Source organism: Macaca thibetana, chromosome 13 (genome assembly GCF_024542745.1).
Source record: "Macaca thibetana thibetana isolate TM-01 chromosome 13, ASM2454274v1, whole genome shotgun sequence".
In the NCBI taxonomy this organism is placed as follows: Eukaryota; Metazoa; Chordata; class Mammalia; order Primates; family Cercopithecidae; genus Macaca; species Macaca thibetana.
This window is the reverse complement of record NC_065590.1, coordinates 61,033,956-61,054,090: the sequence shown is the minus strand read 5'-3', so window position 1 is coordinate 61,054,090 and position 20,135 is coordinate 61,033,956. Positions and strand designations below refer to the sequence as shown.

The window sequence follows — 20,135 nt, the reverse complement described above, 5'->3', positions numbered from 1 at the left end:
GAGCCTTTTCTCCAACAAAAAAGGCATCTCCCCTTTTACCAAAAGTGGGATGGACTCTGCCCTCTCTGACTTATAGACAATCATTATTAGAAAGAACCATGTCTACAGACAATGGAATATTATTTAACCTTAAAAAAGAAAGAAATTTGGAACAACGTGAATGAAACAGGGGGACATTATGCTAAGTGAAATAACCTAGACACAGAAGGATAAATACTATGTGATACTACTTACCTGATGAATCTAAAATAGTCTAACTCATAGAAGCAGAGAGTAGAATAGGTTGGTGGCTTCCAGAGGCTGGTGGAGGTGGAATCAGGGAGGTGTTCAAAAAGAGGTACAAAGTTTCAGTTAGGAAAGATGATGGTAAGTCCTAGTGATTTGCTGGGCAGCATAGTGTCAATTTCACAATACTGTATTGTATACTTAAACATTTGCTAAGACTGGAGATTTTATGTTAAGTTTTCTCTCTGTCTCTCTCACACACACACACACGCGCGTGCCAAAATATAATAATAATAAAAAGAATGGACAGGAGCTTTGGGAGGTGATGGATGTGTTTATGGAATAGATTGTGGTGATGGTTTCATGGGTGTATACTCATCTCCAAGCTTATCAAGTTGTACACATGAAATATGTACAGCTTTTTGTATGTCAATCAGACCTCAAAAAGTAGTTTAAAAAAAGAAATAATAAAAATGCAGCATTGCATTTAGAAAGAAAGGGAAAAAGAAAAGAACTAGCCATGTGAAAACCCATTTTATACATCCCATCTTACAATTGGTGTGGATGGAATTGGCCTTTGCTATAGGAGTTTGGTTGTGATAACTCTGAATTCGGGGAAAGACCACAAGACGGTTGTTACACACTTGTGTATGGCTTTGAACAATGGGAGTTAGCAGGGGGTGAAGGCCTAGTAGAAGAAGGGCTGAAAGCATGTGAAAATGACTTTTTAAACATCATTAAGGTGATTATTTTTGTTATTATTGCATAGGAAAATTGACATCACTAAAAATTATTATTACTCAGATGAGACTTTTTCATTCTGTATGAATTGACAGGCAAGTCCCCAGTAAGAAAAAAAAATCCTTCTTTCTATTATCTACACTGACCTCCTAGCAATACAGAGTTGGAAGTTCTGGGACACTGACTCAACAAGGCTCTGCCTGTAGTTCACACATAGTCTGTCTCCTTTAGAGCGGGAAAGTCCCACTCATTATTTACTGTTTTCATTTATTGTAATGATGGTTGTACTTTCTTTGTGGCTTAACATTCAGAAATGGGGAAATAAATTTGATTTGATTAAGTTTCCCAAAGTGGCTGTATGTTTATTTCATTTCTACCAAGGAAGTGTAGTAGTGAGGAATGAGGATTGCTTGTTTATCTTCTTCAAAGACAATACAACATTTTGGACAATGGAAATGGGGAAGAGAGAGAGTAATTTCAGGCTGCCTTCTTCCAATTCACCTTGAACTCTGCTTCCAGAAGAGTTTTCCTTAAAATCAACTAGATGCCATTTTACAACTCCAAAGACTTCCAGGGGCCGGACATGGTGTCTTACACCTGCAGTCCCAGCCTGTAAGAGGCTGAGGCAGGAGGATCACTTGAGGCCAGGAGTTCAAAACCAACCTGGGCAACATAGCAAGACCCTGTCTCTAAAAAAGAAAAAATTAGCTGGACATGGTGGCACATGCATGTAGTCTCAACTACTCAGAAGGCTGAAGTGGGAGGGTCATTTGAGCCCAGGAGTTCAAGGCTGCAGTGAGCTATGATCGTGCCATTGCACTATAGGCTGGGTGACAGAGCAGGACCCTGTCTCAAAAAAAAAAAAAAAAAAGACTTTAGGGTTATTTACTGCCTACCTATGTTCTCAGAATCACTTTTCTGTCTCCTTCCTACCTATTCCCTGCATCTATGCACTATTCCCTAAATGACAGTTTTTTTTACTGAGCTCACACCTGCCTTCCTCATTCCCACATGTAATTTTCATCTCTGCTTACCTCTGCCCTTCAAGGTTGTGCTTCTAATTTACCAGGCCTTCTCCTCTTCCCACTCACATTGTTCAAGATTTTACTTAAATGTAGTCTTTGCCCCAGTTCAGCTTTATCTCAAACAAATTCCTATAGCAGTGGTCAGTTTCATCAACACCAGTTATATTATAGAAAATATAGGAGTTTCTGGCCAGGCACGGTTGCTCACACCTGTAATCCTGGCACTTTGGGAGACCGAAGCGGGTGGATCATGGTGACCTCATGAGATCAAAACCATCCTGGCCAACATGGTGAAACTCCATCTCTATTGAAAATACAAAAATTAGCAGGCGTGGCAGCATCCGCCTATAGTCCCAGCTACTCGGGAGGCTGAGGCAGGAGAATTGCTTGAACCCGGGAGGTGGAGGCTGCAGTGAGCCGAGATCATGCCACTGCACTCCAGCCTGAGTGACAGAACAAAACTCCATCAAAAAAAAAAAAAAAAGAAAGAAAGAAAGAAAGAAAGAAAGAAAGAAAGAAAGAAAGAAAGAAAGAAAGAAAGAAAGAAAGAAAGAAAGAAAGAAAATATAGGACTTTCTATAGGACTGTTTTGTATAATGATCTTCTCTAAGTGATAAAGCCTGGATGAAAGATGATTATTCTCTAGGGGGTGCTAAGATACAATCCAGATACATAGGCTTTACAATCTGATTTGATACAGGAGAGTTTAGCACATAATTATACAACATTTTGTGCTGCTTTCCATGATTTCCTGTCTTCAGTTTCGAGCTCTTGAAAAACACAAGCCATGGCTTATGTCATCTTCCATATCCCCCAGCCATGTACCCAAAAGCTGGGCACCCAGGAAAGACCTGTTGCCATTGATAGGTTAGATGATATAGACATGGAGGGGAGAAGATGTTTTAGAGTGTGAAATTAGGACCCACAATTTCTTTATATGGTACATTGGAGAAATTGCTCATGCTGTCACCAGCACATCAAGTAAGGGCTGTTCCAAGCCTGGTCTTTAGTTGGTCATTTATGTGAAATTGATGTAAGAGCTATAAAATCTTTGCACGTATAAACAGCTGACAGGTGACGGAGAATCTGTGTATCCAAAGAAACCAAACTGCTGCTGAGGGGAAGCCTCTGGCTATCTGTCACACCTTGAAAGGCAAACAGGACAGGCCTAGTTTTCTCTTCAAAGGCAGGAAAGGTTAGCGCTCTGGGAAAATGGAGCCCGATGGGAATTTCAAACACACGGTGTGGTTCTTCCAGCTCGAAGGTCATTATTAACTATTCTTACCCTAAATGGCCGTGACACATAATCTCTTTCCTAATTTTATTATTTTACTTGCTGTCACAAGACCGTAACTTTTTAGACATTCAGGTGAGATTAAGGGAGGAGGAGGTGGAATAAGGCTTTTAAAATCTTTGATTACCTCAGAAAACATATTTGCTTACTTTACCAGGAAGTTGATGTTTTGTTTTGTTTTGTTTTCTACCTATGCCAAGAGGGGATTAATGAGTAGCTGCCGGGTTTGCCAGCTTTCTTTTGATTTCAGTTTATGTAATTAAGCAGTTCTCAGAATGACTTGAGTTCTCACCCTGCATCAAAACATGCTTCTCAAATGTGTTAAATTTGAAGGTCAGAAACAATGCAGACTCAGTAAAGAGAGGGGAAATGAAACTTTTACCTTGCTTTTAAAACAGCCTGAATGTATAAAAAAAGAGTTGATCATGCTTTGGGGTCATGAACATGGAGCTCTGTTGAGTAGAAAGCAAGTTAAAACTAAAGTTCAAAATGGGCTAAAGTTAGAATAGCTCAAGATGAGGTTTTACAATAGAAATGACATGGGGAAACCAGCTCTGGATTACCTTTGAGTTTCTAGCAATCTGAACCTTGTCCATGGTGGGTATTCAAGAACTCAGGCATTTGATGCAGACATAATAGGAACCCACCATATGCCTGGCTCAATTCTAGTTGCTGGGACTACCGTAAGGAACTAAAGCAACAAAAATTCCTCCTCTCATGGTGCTCCCTGGAGTGAAGGTTGGATGAGCAGATTTTGCTTGAGCACCTTCTCAGATGTGGAGTTTGGAGCTAATATTGCTTAGGATTGCTAGGGAGAGTAAGTGTGTTCCTCAAGGAGCTGAACATTTCACTGGGAAGTGAAGACAACTATCCAAAGAACAAAAGAATCACTCAAGTCTGTAACCAAATACTGAGGTGTTGATATAGACAGACCCTCTGAAATGGTGAGAGTGGGCACCCAGCTCCAGATTCTGCAGACACAGGCTCACAGCAGCAGTCTGACTTAACTAGCTAACTTAACTAGCTAAGCAGTAAGAATTTGCAGTTATGCATACACACACACACACACACACACACTTTTTTAGAGGCAGGGTTTCACCGTGTTGCCCAGGCTGGAGCACGGTGGTGTGATCACGGCTCACTGAAGCCTTCACCTCTTGGGCTCAAGCAATCCTCCCACCTCAGCCTCCCCAGTAGCTGGGACTATAGGTGTGCACCACCATGCCTGGCTAACTTTTTAATTTTTTTTTATAGACAGTCTCGCTATGTTGGTTAGGCCTCAAGCCATCCTCCCACCTCAGCCTCCCAAAGTGCTGGGATTCCAGGCATGAGCCACTACACCTGGCCTGCAGATATAAATAGTTAGATCACTCTTTGCTTCTTATAGCCCCCTAACATTTTTTAGTTCTTCTATTTACAAGGTGTTTGTTTTTAAAAGAGATTATAACAACTTCTCTTTCAGGTTAGTTCAATTCCCTTAAAAAACAGCAAGCCAGAGTTACCAACAGTTCCTGCCCTCATGAAGCACACAGACTACGGGGGGAGAAAGTCATAAATTAATTACACAAATAACACCTCAAATGTGTTAGATTTGAAGGTCAGCATTCTGCTGCGCTGAATGCTACAACAGAGAGTGTAGCACATCAGAGGGGGATTTGACCTTGTCAGAGAAGTCAGGGGCAAATTCCTGGAAGAAAAGATGGTTGTGCTGAGATCTGAAGGGTGAGGAAGGCAGGGGAGAAAACATTCTAGGCAGAAAGAACAGCGTGAATAAAGCCCTGGGGCAGAGGGAACAAGGGACAGCTGGAAAGGAGAAGACTAAGAAGACCACATAGACTTTGAGGCATATTAGAGAGTTTTCCGTTTATTCCTAGAGTACCAGGGAGACTTTAATAGAATCGAGCTATAGAGTCTGGGCACGGTGGCTCATGCCTGTAATCCCAGCATTTTGGGAGGCCAAGGCGGGTGAATCACTTGAAGTCAGGAGTTTAAGACCAGCCTGGGCAACATGGCAAAACCCCATCTCTACTAAAAATACAAAAAATAGCTGGGCATGATGGCATTTGCCTTTAGTCCCAGCTACTTGGGAGGCTGAGGCAGGAGAATCACCTGAACCCGAGAGGCGAGGTTGCAGTGAGCCAAGATCACACTATTACACTCCAGCCTGGGTGACAGCACGAGACTGTCTCAAAAAACTAAGCAGTAGACTTAGAGGAGGAAGGGGGATGGGTTACAAGCAGATTTCTGTTTCAGCAGGGTCCCTCTACCTAGAGCATGACCAGCATTTGGAGGGGGAACTGGAGTAAATGTGGGAAGCATCAGCAGCAAGGCATCTGCAAGAATCTAGACAAGGGATGATAGTTGCTTGGGCCAGAATGGTGGGCGTGATGGTGGTAGAGAGGGAGAGAGAAATGGACAAGTATACAGGGGAAAAGGTACGAAATGCAAAGGTACGATAAGTAAACATGACAGGACTTGTTGAGGACTGAGGGAGACAGAAGTATTAAATGACTCAGGTTTCTGAAGGGTGAAGGTTTGCCATGAGACCTAGTTCATTGGGGTAGATCGTGAAGTCAGTTTTGGACATGTTGGGTTTGAGTGCCTTTGGGGCATCTGGATGGAGATGTCAGAACCGCATTTGGATGAGTGGTCTGGAGCTGGGAACAGAAGTCTAGGATGGAGGTCTGAGCTTGTGAGTCATCTGCATAGAAGTACCTTGGAAACTGGGCGTGGAGGAGATCCTCAATGAGCACTCAGTGAAGATGGGGAGCATCTGGAGCCCAGCCTTGTGGGATTCCGACACTTAACAGCTGGGAAGAGGCGAAGCCCATGAGAGAGGCAGAGAAAGCCCTGCCAGAAATTTAGGGGGGAAATCTGAAAGCCAAGGGAAACAAGTGTGTGTTGAAAGAGGATGTGGTCAGGGAAGAAAGCTGCAGAGAGGTCAGAGAAAATGAAGACTTAAGATGATAACTGCTCAAATACCATCTATAGCAACAGTCATAGCCAATCTTCATTTTGAGCCAGGCATTTTAACATATAATTTAACCTTCATGAGAATTCTGTAAGGCAGATTCTATTACTCAATCATTCGGATTTTTTTTTTTTTTTTTTTTTTGAGACGGAGTTTCTCTCTGTCACTCAGGCTGGAGTGCGATGGTGCAATCTCAGCTCTCTGCAACTTCCACCTCCCGACCTCAAGCGATTCTCTCTCATGCCTCAGCCTCCTGAGTAGCTGGGATTACAGGAACGCGCCACCATGCCCAGCTAATTTTTGTATTTTTTGTATAGACGGGGTTTGGCCATGTTGGCCAGGTTGGTCTTGATCTCCTGGCCTCAAGTGATCCACCCGCTTCGGCCTCCCAAAGTTCTGGGATTACAGGCGTGAGCCACTACACCCAGCCCATCCTCACTTTTACAGATCAGAAAACTGAGCACAGAGAGTCAAAGGCATTTGCCGGAGTCATTTGTAGCCAGTGAGTGATAAAACAGATATGGGAACGCCTCTTTCTCACCCCACAGCCCCTACTCTTAAAAACTGTGTCCAGTGTTGGTAGAATAAAAAGCAGCCAGGGAGGATGATGGGGAGGGGAGGTTCTTCCCCTTTAGAGATTTGGATTCTCCTAAACACAGTCAAGGAAATACTCCATTGTTGCTAAAGTCCAAGTCCAGGGCCGGTGACTATGGAATGGGCACCTCAGTGGCTGTTTCAGGTAGTGTGGTTTAGTGTTCAGTGAACGATCCAGCTGTACTTCCCATGTGAAAGGCTTGCCCCAGTGCTCCAGGGCAGAGGCTGTCACAGTGTTGTCCCTGGCCTGCCAGCATTGCCCGGAAACTTGTTAGAGGATTCAGATTTTCAGACTCTGCCCCAGATCTTCTGAACCAGATATCTGAGTGGGGGGCTCAGGAATCCGTGTCCTAACAAGCTTCCATGTGATTCTAATGCATGAGTTGAAGAGTCTTTGTTCTTGGAAGGAATCCTTGAAACGACAGAAAGGAGACCAAAATAATGTATAATCCTTATATTGCACAGATGCAAGATATCTAGGCAGAAACCAGATGGAGGAGAGTCAGTGCTTCTCAACCCTGGCCACACATGGGAATCACCTGAGGAGCTTTTACAACTACTGAGGCCGGGCCCCCACCCTTAAAAATTCTGATTCCGATGGTCTGAGATTGGCCAGAGCATTTAATTTTTGAAATGAGGATTTGAATGGAGAATGGATGATTGAATAAATAGTCAGCAAGGTAGCCCATGTACTTCTGATTACAAAATTATACTCTGGGGAGAAAACGAGGTAGGCCTGGAAGAAGGGCAAAATAAATGGAAGAAAAACCGGACTTAGGTCCTTTGTGAATGTCAGTAAAGATTGAATAATTCTAGAGACTGCAGTGGGGATGAAAGTAGTTTGAATTAATAACAATTCTTAACTATGGACTTTATTTTCAAAGAGATGTCAGTAGTAAGATAGATATGCTTCCTAAATAAAGAAGCTCATTGGTAAATTTTACTGAGACCTAATGGAAAATAATATGCTAACATCCTCTGGAAGCTTCACTTAGATTATAGCTATGTGTTAAGAACGTGAGCCAGGTACGGTGGCTCACGCCTGTAGTCTCAGCACTTTGGGAGGCCGAGGCGGGCGGATCACGAGGTCAGGAGATCAAGACCATCCTGGCCAACATGGGGAAACCCCATCTGTACTAAAGTTACAAAAATTAACCGGGCATGGTGGCGTGTGTCTGTAATCCCAGCTACTCAGGAGGCTGAGGCAGGAGAATTGCCTGGGAGTCAGAGGTTGCAGTGAGCTGAGATCAAACCACTGCACTCCAGCGTGGCGACAGAGCAAGACTCTGTCTCAAAAAAAAAAAGAATGTGCTCTGCCTCTCTGGCCTCTTAAACCTCACCATTTACTTTGCTAACCTTCCTCTACAACTGATCTGGTCAGTTTACTGGCCCCTAAACTTGCTTACTCCATTCCCATGTCCTGGCATTGGTTCCTGCCTCCCCCGACCTTCTTTTTCTCTCCAGGCCTAGCTACATCTAAAATCCTCCATGGCCTCCAGAGTCAGAGAGCTCCTTTTTCTCTGAATCTTTTTAGCACCTGGTGTTTTTCATGCATTTGGCTCCTATTTTGTTTTTTTTTATCATTTTGCCCATTTTCCATCTCCACCCCTGGATTGTAAGCTCCCCTGGACAGCAATGGCTTATAATTCTTTGCCCTCACCTAGCAGAGTGTCCCACACCCTAGGAGCTTAGAGTATAATAGTCAAGGAACGGTGCAAAGAGAATTCAGTCCATCCTCTCCCCACATTGTCATAGATTGCAGGTAAGAAGGGGCCATCTACAATGAGGTGTGACTGTGGTTTGGCCGTTCTGAGGGCTGCCTTGAGGGAGGAAGCCACAGGGGATCCTGGAAGGAATATCCTCCAAAGTAAAAAGTGGCCCTCACAGTGAATGGGGGTTCACAGTCTCATGATTCCACATTGCAATCTGTTAGTCTCCTGGGACTGCCTCAACAAATTACTGCAAACTTGGTGGCTTAAAACCACAGAAATGTATTCTTTCACAGTTCTGGAAGCCAGGAGTCTAGCATCACTGGGCCTACATGAAGGTGCTGGCCAGGCCATTCTCCCTCCAGAGACTCCGCTCCTTGCGTCTTCCAGCTTCCGGGGCTGTCTGCATCCTTTGACTTGTGACGGCTTCACTCCAATCTCTGTCTCTGTGGCCACTCGGCCTCCTCCTCCCTGTCTCAGGTCTCCCTCTACCTGCCTCTTATAAGGACACTTATGATTATATTTAAGACCCATGCTGGTAATCCAGGATAACCTCCCCATCTCAGGATCCTTCACTTAATTACATCTGCAAAATCCTTTTTTTTTTCTTTTTTTTTTTTTTAGCCATATAAGGTAACATTGACACATTCAAGGGTTAGGACCTGGATATCTTTTAGAGGAGGGTTGTTCAACCTACCACACATATAAAGGCAACTGGACCCCAAAAGGGCAGAGACTTGTCCAAGGCCACACTTCCAGTTGGCAACAAAAATCAAAGATCTCGGTCTCCTTTCTGTCCATTTAGGCTACTTCCACTAGACCGAGCTGATGCCCACCAAAGGAAGACAGAGAAAAAGTAAAATTGCACTTCATACTCTAATCTGTGTGCTTTATTCCTTTGTCTTCTTTCTGGATCAGGTGCTACCAGGATTCACCCACCTTTGAGGCTTCTTCCCCCTTGATTCCTGGTAACCTTATGCTGAGCTCACACTAAGCTGGCCTGTGTGGGCAGCTGCAATCGAATGACCCAAATGGCATTTTCTTCTCTCCTTTCAGGACCGCCTCTTTTTCGTCATGGAATATGTAAATGGTGGAGACCTCATGTTTCAGATTCAGCGCTCCCGAAAATTTGATGAGCCTCGTTCACGGTTCTATGCTGCAGAGGTCACGTCGGCCCTCATGTTCCTCCACCAGCATGGAGTCATCTACAGGTAGCTTCTTCTCTCCTCCTCTCTTTGCTGAAAGTGAAGAAAATAAAGGATGCTTCAGATACTTGAACTGACTTCAGCTCCTGCCCACTCATCTCTTAGCAACCTGCTTTAGATTAGCTGTTTGTTCCAATTTGCTTACAGAAGGGTTTTTTGGGGGCTGTTTATTCCTGTGAATGTTAGTATTTGAATGGCCCTGGGAGATTTGACCCACTGTTTGTGCCAGTTTTGATTTAAAGCTCAAGCATGACATTTTAAAGGCTTGGTGCCAGGTGACCTTGGTGTGACCTTCATTTCTCTCTCTCCTCCACCCTCTTCCTTGAACATCAGGGCATTCTCTTTACGTTTTTCTTCTGTGCCATGAACTTCCTCCCCTTCCCAGTCTCTTGCCACTTCCTGAGTTTGTTTGGCTTAGTTTTCTCCAGCAGATAGAATCAGGGAAGGAGGAGTTGCTTGAGGGACTGGGGGTTTATGATCTTGGGTGGGGAACAGGGAATGGGAACTAGACAATATCCAACAGGAAGTGACTTTTTGCAGATCGTCCAATCCTTTATTACTGCCCGCTCCCCTTCCAAGAAACACACGCACGTCCACACACACATGCACGCGCACACTAATTTTCCATAAAGAGAACAAGGCTATGCAGGCTTTTCTGTGAGGTTAGGAATGCTGGGAGGAGTAAATATTTATAATTAGCAACAAGAACACTAAAGTTCCTTAAGGTTTTCTCAATGCTGTTAATTTCTTCACTTGGTCTTTGCTTCCTCTTTTTTTATTTTATTTTTATTTATTTATTTATTTATTTATTTATTTTTTAATTGGGTAGAAGGGTAGCTGGCTTGGTTTCACCTAGAACTTGGTTACTCATCTGAACATTACTGACCTGCTCCTGGGAGCAGGGCCCTGGCCAGATGTTCTTCAAGGCATTCTGGTCAACCCCACTCCAGGCTTCCCTTCCTTCTGCCATCTCTAAGCTTCCTCAGTCAGTGATTTCCTAGAACCCATATAATAAAGCCCATGCTTCCTAGGCTGCCATTCATGGCCCTTTGCCATGGGAGTCCATGCATTTTTTTTCTGTTGCTGCATATCCAATGACCGCAAATGTAATGGTGTCAAACAGTACCCTTCCATTATCTTGCACTTTCCGTGGGTCAGGAGTCCAGGTATGACTTACCTACATGCCCTGTTCAGGGTCTCATGAGGCTGTGATTGAGGAATCAGCTGGGGCTGCATTCTCTTCTGAAGTTTGGGCTCATCTTTCAAGCTCATGTGCTTGTGGGTAGATTTTTTTTTCCTTGCAGCTTTAGAACTCATGTGACTTGCTCCTTCAAGGCCAGCAGCAGAGCAAGTGTTTTCTGCCGTAAGTCTCTAACTTCAGGGAAGGTCTGGGCCTTCTTGTCAATGACCCTAATCAGGCTTACCCAAGATAATGTCCCTTTTGATTAACTCAAAGTCAGATGATTTGAGCCTTAATTATATCTGCAATATCCCTTTGCCATATAATATCGCATAACCCCAGTAGTGATATCACATCAGCTTTGCCATATTCTGTTGGTTAGAGGTAAGTCACAGGCTCCACCTTACTCAAGGGCAAAAGATTATAGGATTATACCAGAGTATGAGTTGGGGGTCACTTTAGGCTGTGTCTGCTACAGCTTCATACACCTTTCTCTCCTCACTTCCCACACCCCTTGTTTCGCACCCACAAAGGTTCTTAGCTTTCCTCAAACTCACCTGCCAATTTCCAACTTTGCTGTGCTTCTGCCCTCATTTGTACCTCCTCTGTCCAGCCGCAAAACCCCATGCAGCACTGCCTGCCTGGCTCCATTAGCCAGAGTGAGTCTCTGCATCCTTCACACTTTCCTTTGTGAAGAAATTGCGATTTGAGACTTTCATTGCTGCACCTGCCACTGTTCACCTTGTGGTAGGATTGGACATCTATATGGATCCTTCTCTAAGTTTCATACTCAAAGGGCCATTTCTTCTTTTTATGAAACCTTCAATCTTCCTTTATTCTTATTCTACATGCTCTTCTTGATTTGTGCATAATAAATGTCAACATAGGATCATTGACTTCAGTTAATGGTCTGAATGGCCTTAATCCCTATCCTGAAAGCAATTTACAAGCTACTTAGAGATGCAGGAATTGGATACAATGCACGTACTTCAAGGCTGTGCATTGTTAGGTGCCAAAGACAAGAAGAAAAACTGCCATTCCTTGAGATGTCTTCCCCATCTCTAATAGAGTGGGTACAATCACCAACATTTTATTGCAGGGATACAGAGACTCAATTTAAGGAATGTGTCCAAAGCCATACGTGGTAAATGACAGGCATAGGAGGTGTAACTGACACACCAACTAATGCTGCACACCATGACACTTGGTACCCCGCCTTTTCAAGTTCAACTCTAAACTCCTTTGCTAATCATTTTAGGTACTCCAAAACTTGACCTTCCCTTACATTTCAGCTTCCCTAAATGAATGTCTTCCTCTCACCAACCTGTGACCACTTTTGCTCCATTGGCTTCTATGAGCCATTCTCTTCTCCCCACCTCCCTTCCCATTGTCCTAACCATTCTTATCCCCGTGGCTGGCTCCTTCATCCTGTAAATGCTGGTTTTCCCCAGGGCCTTCATGCCTCTCCCCATTCTTATTCTACACACTGGGCAATTTCAGCCTTCCCATGGCTTCAGACAGCTTCTACATGCCAATGACTCTTCACATCTCTGTATCCAGCATTCCTCTATATCTAGCCCTGCATTATTTCCAGAGCCCCACACAAGATCTCTTCTGTTAAACCTCTCCCCATCAACGTTGGACCTTCCTAGCCCTCTCCCTTCTTCCCTGGCTAGTTTGCAGTAGTCACTGTCTTCACTAGCTTACTGCCTCTTGGTTTTCTGCCCTCCAGTCTATCCATCCACCTCCCCTCCATTGCTGCCCACTATTCTAAAACACAGACTGGTTGTTGCATGTTCCCCTTCTTAGCAGCCTTCGGCCCGTATAAGATAAAGTCCAAACATCTTTGGGAACCAGACCCCAGGCCCTGGGGCTGCTGTGCATAGCTTTGTAGTTTGGGCCCAGCAGAAGTGAGGGGCACAGGTAGTGGGTGGGGGAAGGCATCCAGCCCCTCTCCACTTGCATGGGGAGCTTCAGCCCTCAGCAAGGGATGCTTTTCTACCCAGAGGAAATGGAGTTTTGTGCTTCTCACAAAGACACTGTACTGTTAACAGGGCCCCATGGCCCTGATGACCTTTTGGCCCTTATCCCCATTGCCACCCTTTAGGCATTCCAAATTACTTGCCATTATCCCCAAAATACCATTCCCTCTCACTTCTCTGAGCCTTTGCCCCCATTGTCCCCAGGATTCCCTTGCTCCTAATCTGGTCTGCATCAGTGGTTCCCAGTTCACATCCAAGATCTGACTGCCTCAGGGTCCCTGGTTTAAAAAAATACAGATCCTATAATACTGGGGAAGGGGAAATAGGTAAGGGGATGGGTGAAAACAGAATGGTCATGAGTAGGTGATTGCTGGAGATGGATGATGGGCACTTGGAGTTCACTATTCTGTCTACTTTCATGTATGTTTTGCCATAATAATCATAAACACAGATTCCAGAGTAATACTCCTGGAGCTATTGATTCAATAGATCTGACGTATGGAGTTTAGGAATTTGTATTTTTTAAAAAATGTTATCTAGGTGATTGGGAGACCATAGCTGAAGAGAATTCATCCTCGGGACCTCATCAAGCACTCCAGCTGTGAGCGGCCTCCCCTGACTCCCTCCCATAGTGGGATCATGCCTCCCCTGAGCAACATGACAGTCTCTTTATTGCGCATTCTGCTTGTTCCCTCTGCTACCCTAGGGTTTTTACTTATGATACCTCTTCTGTCATTGAGAACTCCACCTGAGAGTGCTTACCTAGTTGATCTAAGACGGTATCCTACTTGGCAGTAGGTGATCAATCAATATTTGTTCTTGTAGTCTCTACTGCCCCAGAGTCTTCTAATCCAGTGGGTTGCTACCTCACAGGTGTATATTTCTCAAGTCTTTGTTTGAAGCATTTCTAGTATACAACATATTTCTTTTTCTGGACCCCCAAAAACACCCATTTCTTCTTATCTTTTATTTTATGGATTCTTGAGGACCCTGTGGTCTGTGTTTCCCATGCTGCCTTTGTATCAAGCTGCAAAAGGCTCTGAGAAGGGCTCTCTGGGGAGGTCTGTATGAGGTTGATGGAGAAGTTGTGTGTATGTGTTTCTGCCTGTTGGCTTCTGGCTATTCTGATCCAGGCAGAGACCATGTTTTGTGTGTGATACAGGGAATTTATGTGGGAGACAGGCAAGACCAAGTTTAGGAGGATAAGCGTCATTGCTTAAGTTGAGATAGAATTTTCCGGCTTTCCTGTTGGAATTGATACACAAGCTAATTAGCAGCTAATTGGTCCATGTCCAAGAAGTAAGAGAAGTCATTTCTCTGGCTCACACTTGAAAGAGAACCCAAGCAGATAGACACAATCTCCTTTTCCTCTGGTCTCTTTCCCCCTACACAGCAGAGGGCGCTGTCTCTGTGTTCCCTGCTGGACATGGAGTGTGGGGAGGGGTGGGGGTGGGTTCCTGTCCCTTGTGCTGTAGTAGAAGAATGCATTAGATCACCTGTTTCCACTCTTCCTAATTATGGCATTTAACAACCCGCCCCCCCATACACTTGTAGACACTGTGGGAGGTTTTGGAAGGGTGGGCCTTCCGTCCAAGGTTGATTCAGGGAAATTCCTCCTCCTCAACATGCTGCTCAGTGCTTATGCATGTGACTCTCCCAGCCACTCAACGGCAGCAGCTGACTTTCAGAGAATACTCCCTCTGTCCACATGTCATGAAGGAGAGATTTTGTGATGATGCCTCAGACAGTGAAGGGAGCAGAGGGGCCTGGGAATGGAGCTGAAGGCTTGGCAGCCAGGAAAGTATCTTTTTTTTCTTTTGTAATCCGAAAGTCAGGAGCGCTGTGCAGCAGAGGGTGGAGAAAGATGTATATTCCACAGCCCTGACCAAGTGTCCCCATGCTTTCTGCCTGCATCCTCATCAATAAAGTGGGAATGATAGTTATACCTGTCTCACAAAGTTGTAGGGATTTCATGGGTGGATAGGTCTAAATAATTTAAAATACCACCTGCCACACAGTAAGTTCTCAGTAAATGTTAGCCAGTCACATTATACCTCAAATTTACATTGTTAAGATACAGTGAAAGAACATTAGAGATGTCTTATCCATCCCAGTCACCAAAAGGGATGCCTGAAATCACTTTAGAGAAATGAATTATTTCTTGTCCTTTTTTCTTCATTCTTTCCTTCTGATAAAATTGAACTCTTTCTTTTTTGAAATGATAAAGTAGTAGTCACAGGGAAAATAAAAATTTAAGCAGTGAAAAATGGTGTAAAGTCCATTTTTCTTCATCAAACTCATAACTACCCAGGGGTAAACAGTTTAACAGTTTCTAGAGAACTTTCTGAAAAATCTTCTTGAGCAACTTACAAAACCTCTTTGTGACTGCTCTCCACTTGTGAAGTTCAGATAGTACCTGCCTTGTCTCCTTCAAAAGGTAGCTGAGAGTGATTACTAGAAGTCAGACTGTGATAGAGGATATGAAAGCCAGTGGGAAATGACAGAGCATCTTATTATGTCACATATCACGAATAATTAACATTTGTCATTTTGAGCACTAAAATTTGGTCTTTCTCCACCAGCGGAGAAAGGTATAAGTTATAAACTCTCCCTCCCTAGATTCTCCAAGCCTTTTGATTTCTAATGAGCCCTTATCATCATTCCCTGGGAGTCAGCCTTCCCCCAGTGCCTGTAGTGTGCCCGGTGCCAGAGTTGGGCAGAGGGGAGAGAGAGGAGGTGCCTCTGCCTTGGCGAAGCCTAGATTCTTCTGTACTTGGGAGGTGCTTAGAAAGGGCTTTCCTTGTTGACCATGATGTTTACAAAAAGTCAAATAAGAATTAAGAGCAAGGAACAAAAATTTAGTCAGAACCTCAGTGCATCTTATAAACCTGTCTTAACTATCTTGTTCTCTCCAGAGACGGGGAACAAAGCCCATAGGAGAGACTTAGGAGGGCCTTTCCTAGAAGGAGCTGGGGTTGTACTGAGGTCTCTAGCTGTGCCCTCCAAACCAGGCCTCCGTATGGAAAATGCGTATGAAGTTGTGATATAAATTTTAGTCCTGCCATCCTGCTAGTCAGAGGGGAAAGTGTGTGCCTTAATCTCTGGAATCATATCCTGCCATTGGCACACAGTTAGGGATTTCCTGACTTGGATGAAGGTCTTTAGTTAAACCTGAATTAATAACTGGAAGGTCTAATGTGTAGTCTCATCCTCTATTAATACATTATCAAGTTATTTAAAACTCTAATACAAAGAAAGGGAGGAGAAAGTAAGGGCATCTCTTTTTGCCTTTGAGTCTTCTAGGACCTGACCTTTAGAAAGTCACTGAGGGTACTTGGGGATTGTTTTCCCCAGAGAGCATTGTTCTCAGCTGTCAGCGTTACCCCACCCATTATAGAAAATGATATTTTGACATAAAACTCCTAAAGATCTAAGGACCGAGTCTCTAATGGAAGGAGATCAGCTACCATGGCAGAAATGATGAGTGAATGTTAAATCAGGGAGGGCCTTGGAGACTGCATAATCCATCTCCTTCGTTTTGTAGATGCAGAACTTGGAAACCAAAATTGGTGGAATAACTCACCCGAGTTCACAGAATGAGATAGTGTAAAGCTTAGATGTTACTTTAATCAAAGATATACATGTAGATGAATCAGTTCTACATGGTGTTCTGGTAAATAACAAAGCAGTTTTTTTTTGCCTTCCCTCCCCTCAATTTCACCTTCCAAAGAAGCAACCACATTCAACTCGTAGCTGGGTCTTTTGATATGTATGTAGAAACAACGTTATCTTATTGTTACTTTTTTTTTTTTTTTTTTTTTGAGACAGGGTCTTGCTCTGTTGCCCAGGCTGTCATGCAGCGTTACAGTGATAGCTCACTGCAACCTGGAACTCCTGGGTTTAAGGAATCCTCTCACCTCAGCCTCCCAAAGTGCTGGAATTACACAGCCGTGAACCATGGCACCTAGCCTTATTGTGATTTTAAAAACAATTATTTTAGACATTCTCTAGTGACTTTCCACTGTGGAAGATGAGGATTTCGTTCTGTTTCTCACCCACTACCCACCTCCACAGCCCTATCACATATGCACACCCTTCCCAACCTCCCATCCTCTCAATATAGTTTTCTGTAATTTTGGTTCAATGAATATATAGTATACATTAGTATGACTATGAAATACTATTTGGAATTCACTTATGTGGTATGCTATAGTTACTTTTCCTTCTCAATGCATTTTTTTCTGTTTATTTTCTCTGGAGTTAATAAATATCTCTTTGTTTTCTATGTAATTATTATTGATTCAACCACAAACTCTTTACAAACTGTCCATATCTCCTTTTAGGATGTTTAAGTATAATCAGTATTCTATTAATTTCATATTCTTGGATACATTCTTCGCCAAGCTTTGTAAACTGTTCCAGTCTAAAAGATTACCTTCTGCCCTGTGTGCGTGCCACAAAGCTGTCACCCTGGGATTCCCCTTCACTTTCATCCTAGGCTTCCTTTTCCCACTGTCATGTTAAGTTCCTGGTTCCAGTATCTCCTGCCTTCCTCTTTTTGTATACTGCATCAGTTTGGTGAAGCACCTTTAGTAGATTTCTGAGAACAAATATATAGGAAGTGAAATTTTGAGACTTTCCTTTTATATCTAAAATCATCTTTATTTTACTCTCAGACTTGATGAAGAGTTTCACTGGGCATAGAATTTTAGATTAAAAAGAATCTTCAGATGAGATCATGTCCTTTGCAGGGATGTGGGTGGAGCTGGAAGCCGTTATCCTCAGCAGGCTAACACAGGAACAGAAAAGCAAACACCACATGTTCTCACCTGCAAGTGGGAGCTGAACGATGAGAACACATGGACACATGGTGGGGAACTACACACTCTGGGGTCTGTTGGGGATGGGGTTGGGAGGGTGGGGAGAGGGAGAGCATCAGAAAGAATAGCTAATGGATCCTGGGCTTAGCTAGGTGATAGGATGATCTGTGCAGCAGACCACCATGGCATGCATTTACCTGTATAACAAACGTGCACATCCTGCATAAGAACTCAGAACTTAAAATAAAAGTTGAAATTAAAAAAAAAAAAAAGCATTTTCACTCAATTTTAAGGTATCGTTCCATTGTCTTCCAACTCTCAGTGTTGCTGTGCAGAAGTCTGAAGTCAATTGGATTCTCGATCATTTGTATGGCTCGATTTCTGTTTTCCAGAAGTGTGTTAAAGCTTTGTCTCCATTATTCTAAAATTATTGAATGATGCGACATAGGTCTGTTTTCATCTATTGCACTCACCCAGGATAGATCTCTTCAATTTAGAAAATTAAGCCCTTCAGTTCTAGAAAATGTATTACTTATTTCTTTAATGATTCTTTCTCTTCTGTTTTCTCTTTCTGGAACTATCATTCAGATATTGGACTAGTCAACTTGGGGTTCACCGTAGACTAATCTGGGTGGCCCACTTAGTTGGGGAGCCTCAGACTATCACTATTTTTAGGACTTTCCTCTTGGAGTGCTTCGATTACTCCCAGAGTCTTGCCTAAAGGGAGATGGCCTAGTGGCCAGCACTGCAGGAACCAAGTGAAGCCAGATTGGAGGACCCAGCTTCCAGAGTACACATGTTTATTTAATTCTCCTGTGTTCAGTACTATACCCTCATGCCCAACTACCCTCACTCCATGCTTAGTCTAGAGATCCTGTTTCACTGCTCCAGAGAACAAACCTCTAGGGACAGGGAAGGGGCCATGCCAAGAGGAAAGAAGAATCTGGGTTTATAACTAGTTTTCAAGCAAATCTCTCTTTTATCTCTCTCCACATCACCCTCATCTCCAGAGTAGCTGTTACTGCATATTTCCTGAGCTTTGGGGATAGGAAGGTGGAAATTCTGCAGCATAAATTTGATTGCTCTTGACCTTCCCCATTGCTGGTTCAGGATTCTGTTTTCTTGACTCTACTAATTCAGTTACCACTCATCCGTTTACTTTCAAGATTCCAACATTGTGTTGCGTTGTTTCTTTCTTATTCTCTCCATCTTTGTGTGTAATTTTAGGAAGGAAAGTAAAATAGTGGTGAATATTCAAAATCTGCACTCTTTATCCAGAAATGAATAAGAATCATAATAATAGCAGCAACAACAGCAGCAATAATAATAGCAAAACACGTACTTAGCCTTTGTGTAGCCAGACACTCTTCTAAACACTTCGCACATATTAACTTATTTGGTCGTCACACCAACCTTATACAGTGGATACTCTTATTGTCCACTGAATTTATGACCTTTCCAAAAAGGAGATCTTGCCACATCCCACCACCATCACTGGCACTGTCGGGTCACCCTGTCCTCTTTGCTGCCAGTCCCAGTTTTACGTGGGAAGCAACACTGTATGTTGGAGACAGCACAGAGTTTAGGGTCCAAAGAATGAGGCTGAATCCTGGGTCTGCCTCATCTTTGTTGTGTTTTCCTGGGTAGAATAATTAAACTGTTTGAAATGCAGTTTTCTCACTGTTCCATGGGAATTATAATGCAAACCTCTCTGGACTGCTTTGAAAATTACATGAGAGGCCGGGCGCGGTGGCTCACACCTGTAATCCCAGCACTTTGGGAGGCCGAGGCGGGCGGATCACAAGGTCAGGAGATCGAGACCACGGTGAAACCCCGTCTCTACTAAAAATACAAAAAAAAAATTAGCCGGGCGCGGTTTTGGGCGCCTGTAGTCCCAGCTACTCGGGAGGCTGAGGCAGGAGAATGGCATGAACCCGGGAGGCGGAGCTTGCAGTGAGCTGAGATCGCGCCACTGCACTCCAGCCTGGGCGACAGAGCAAGACTCCGTCTCAAAAAAAAAAAAAAAAAAAAAAAAAAAGAAAATTACATGAGAAAACATTTGCAGAAGTGCTGAGTGCAATCTTTGATACCTAGTAGGCTCCATTATTATTGGTTGGCTAAGCGGAGAACACAGTTTTGGAGTCAGAGGGTGAATGAGCTGAATCATGCCCCCAACCCCCAGATTCATATGTTGAAGCTCCAATCCCCAGTACCTCAGAATGTGATGGCATTTGGAGATAGGGCCTTTAAAGAGATAATGAAGGGAAAATGAGGTCATTGGGTGACCTAATCCAATATGGATGATGTCCTTATAAGAAGAGGAGATTAGGACACAGACAAGCACAAGGGAAGACCTTGTGAAGAAACTGGGAGAATACAACCTTCTACA

General features: G+C 43.6%; 1 protein-coding gene across 2 annotated transcripts in view; it reads left to right on the top strand.

Moving 5' to 3' along the window:
• Positions 1 to 20,135, top strand: part of PRKCE (protein kinase C epsilon) — a 539,420-nt gene that overhangs the window by 427,450 nt on the left and 91,835 nt on the right. For both annotated transcript variants that reach the window (XM_050754093.1, XM_050754094.1), the window contains exon 11: positions 9,616 to 9,770. In XM_050754093.1, coding sequence (XP_050610050.1) covers positions 9,616 to 9,770 — 155 coding nt within the window. The remainder of the gene's footprint in view (positions 1 to 9,615; positions 9,771 to 20,135) is intronic.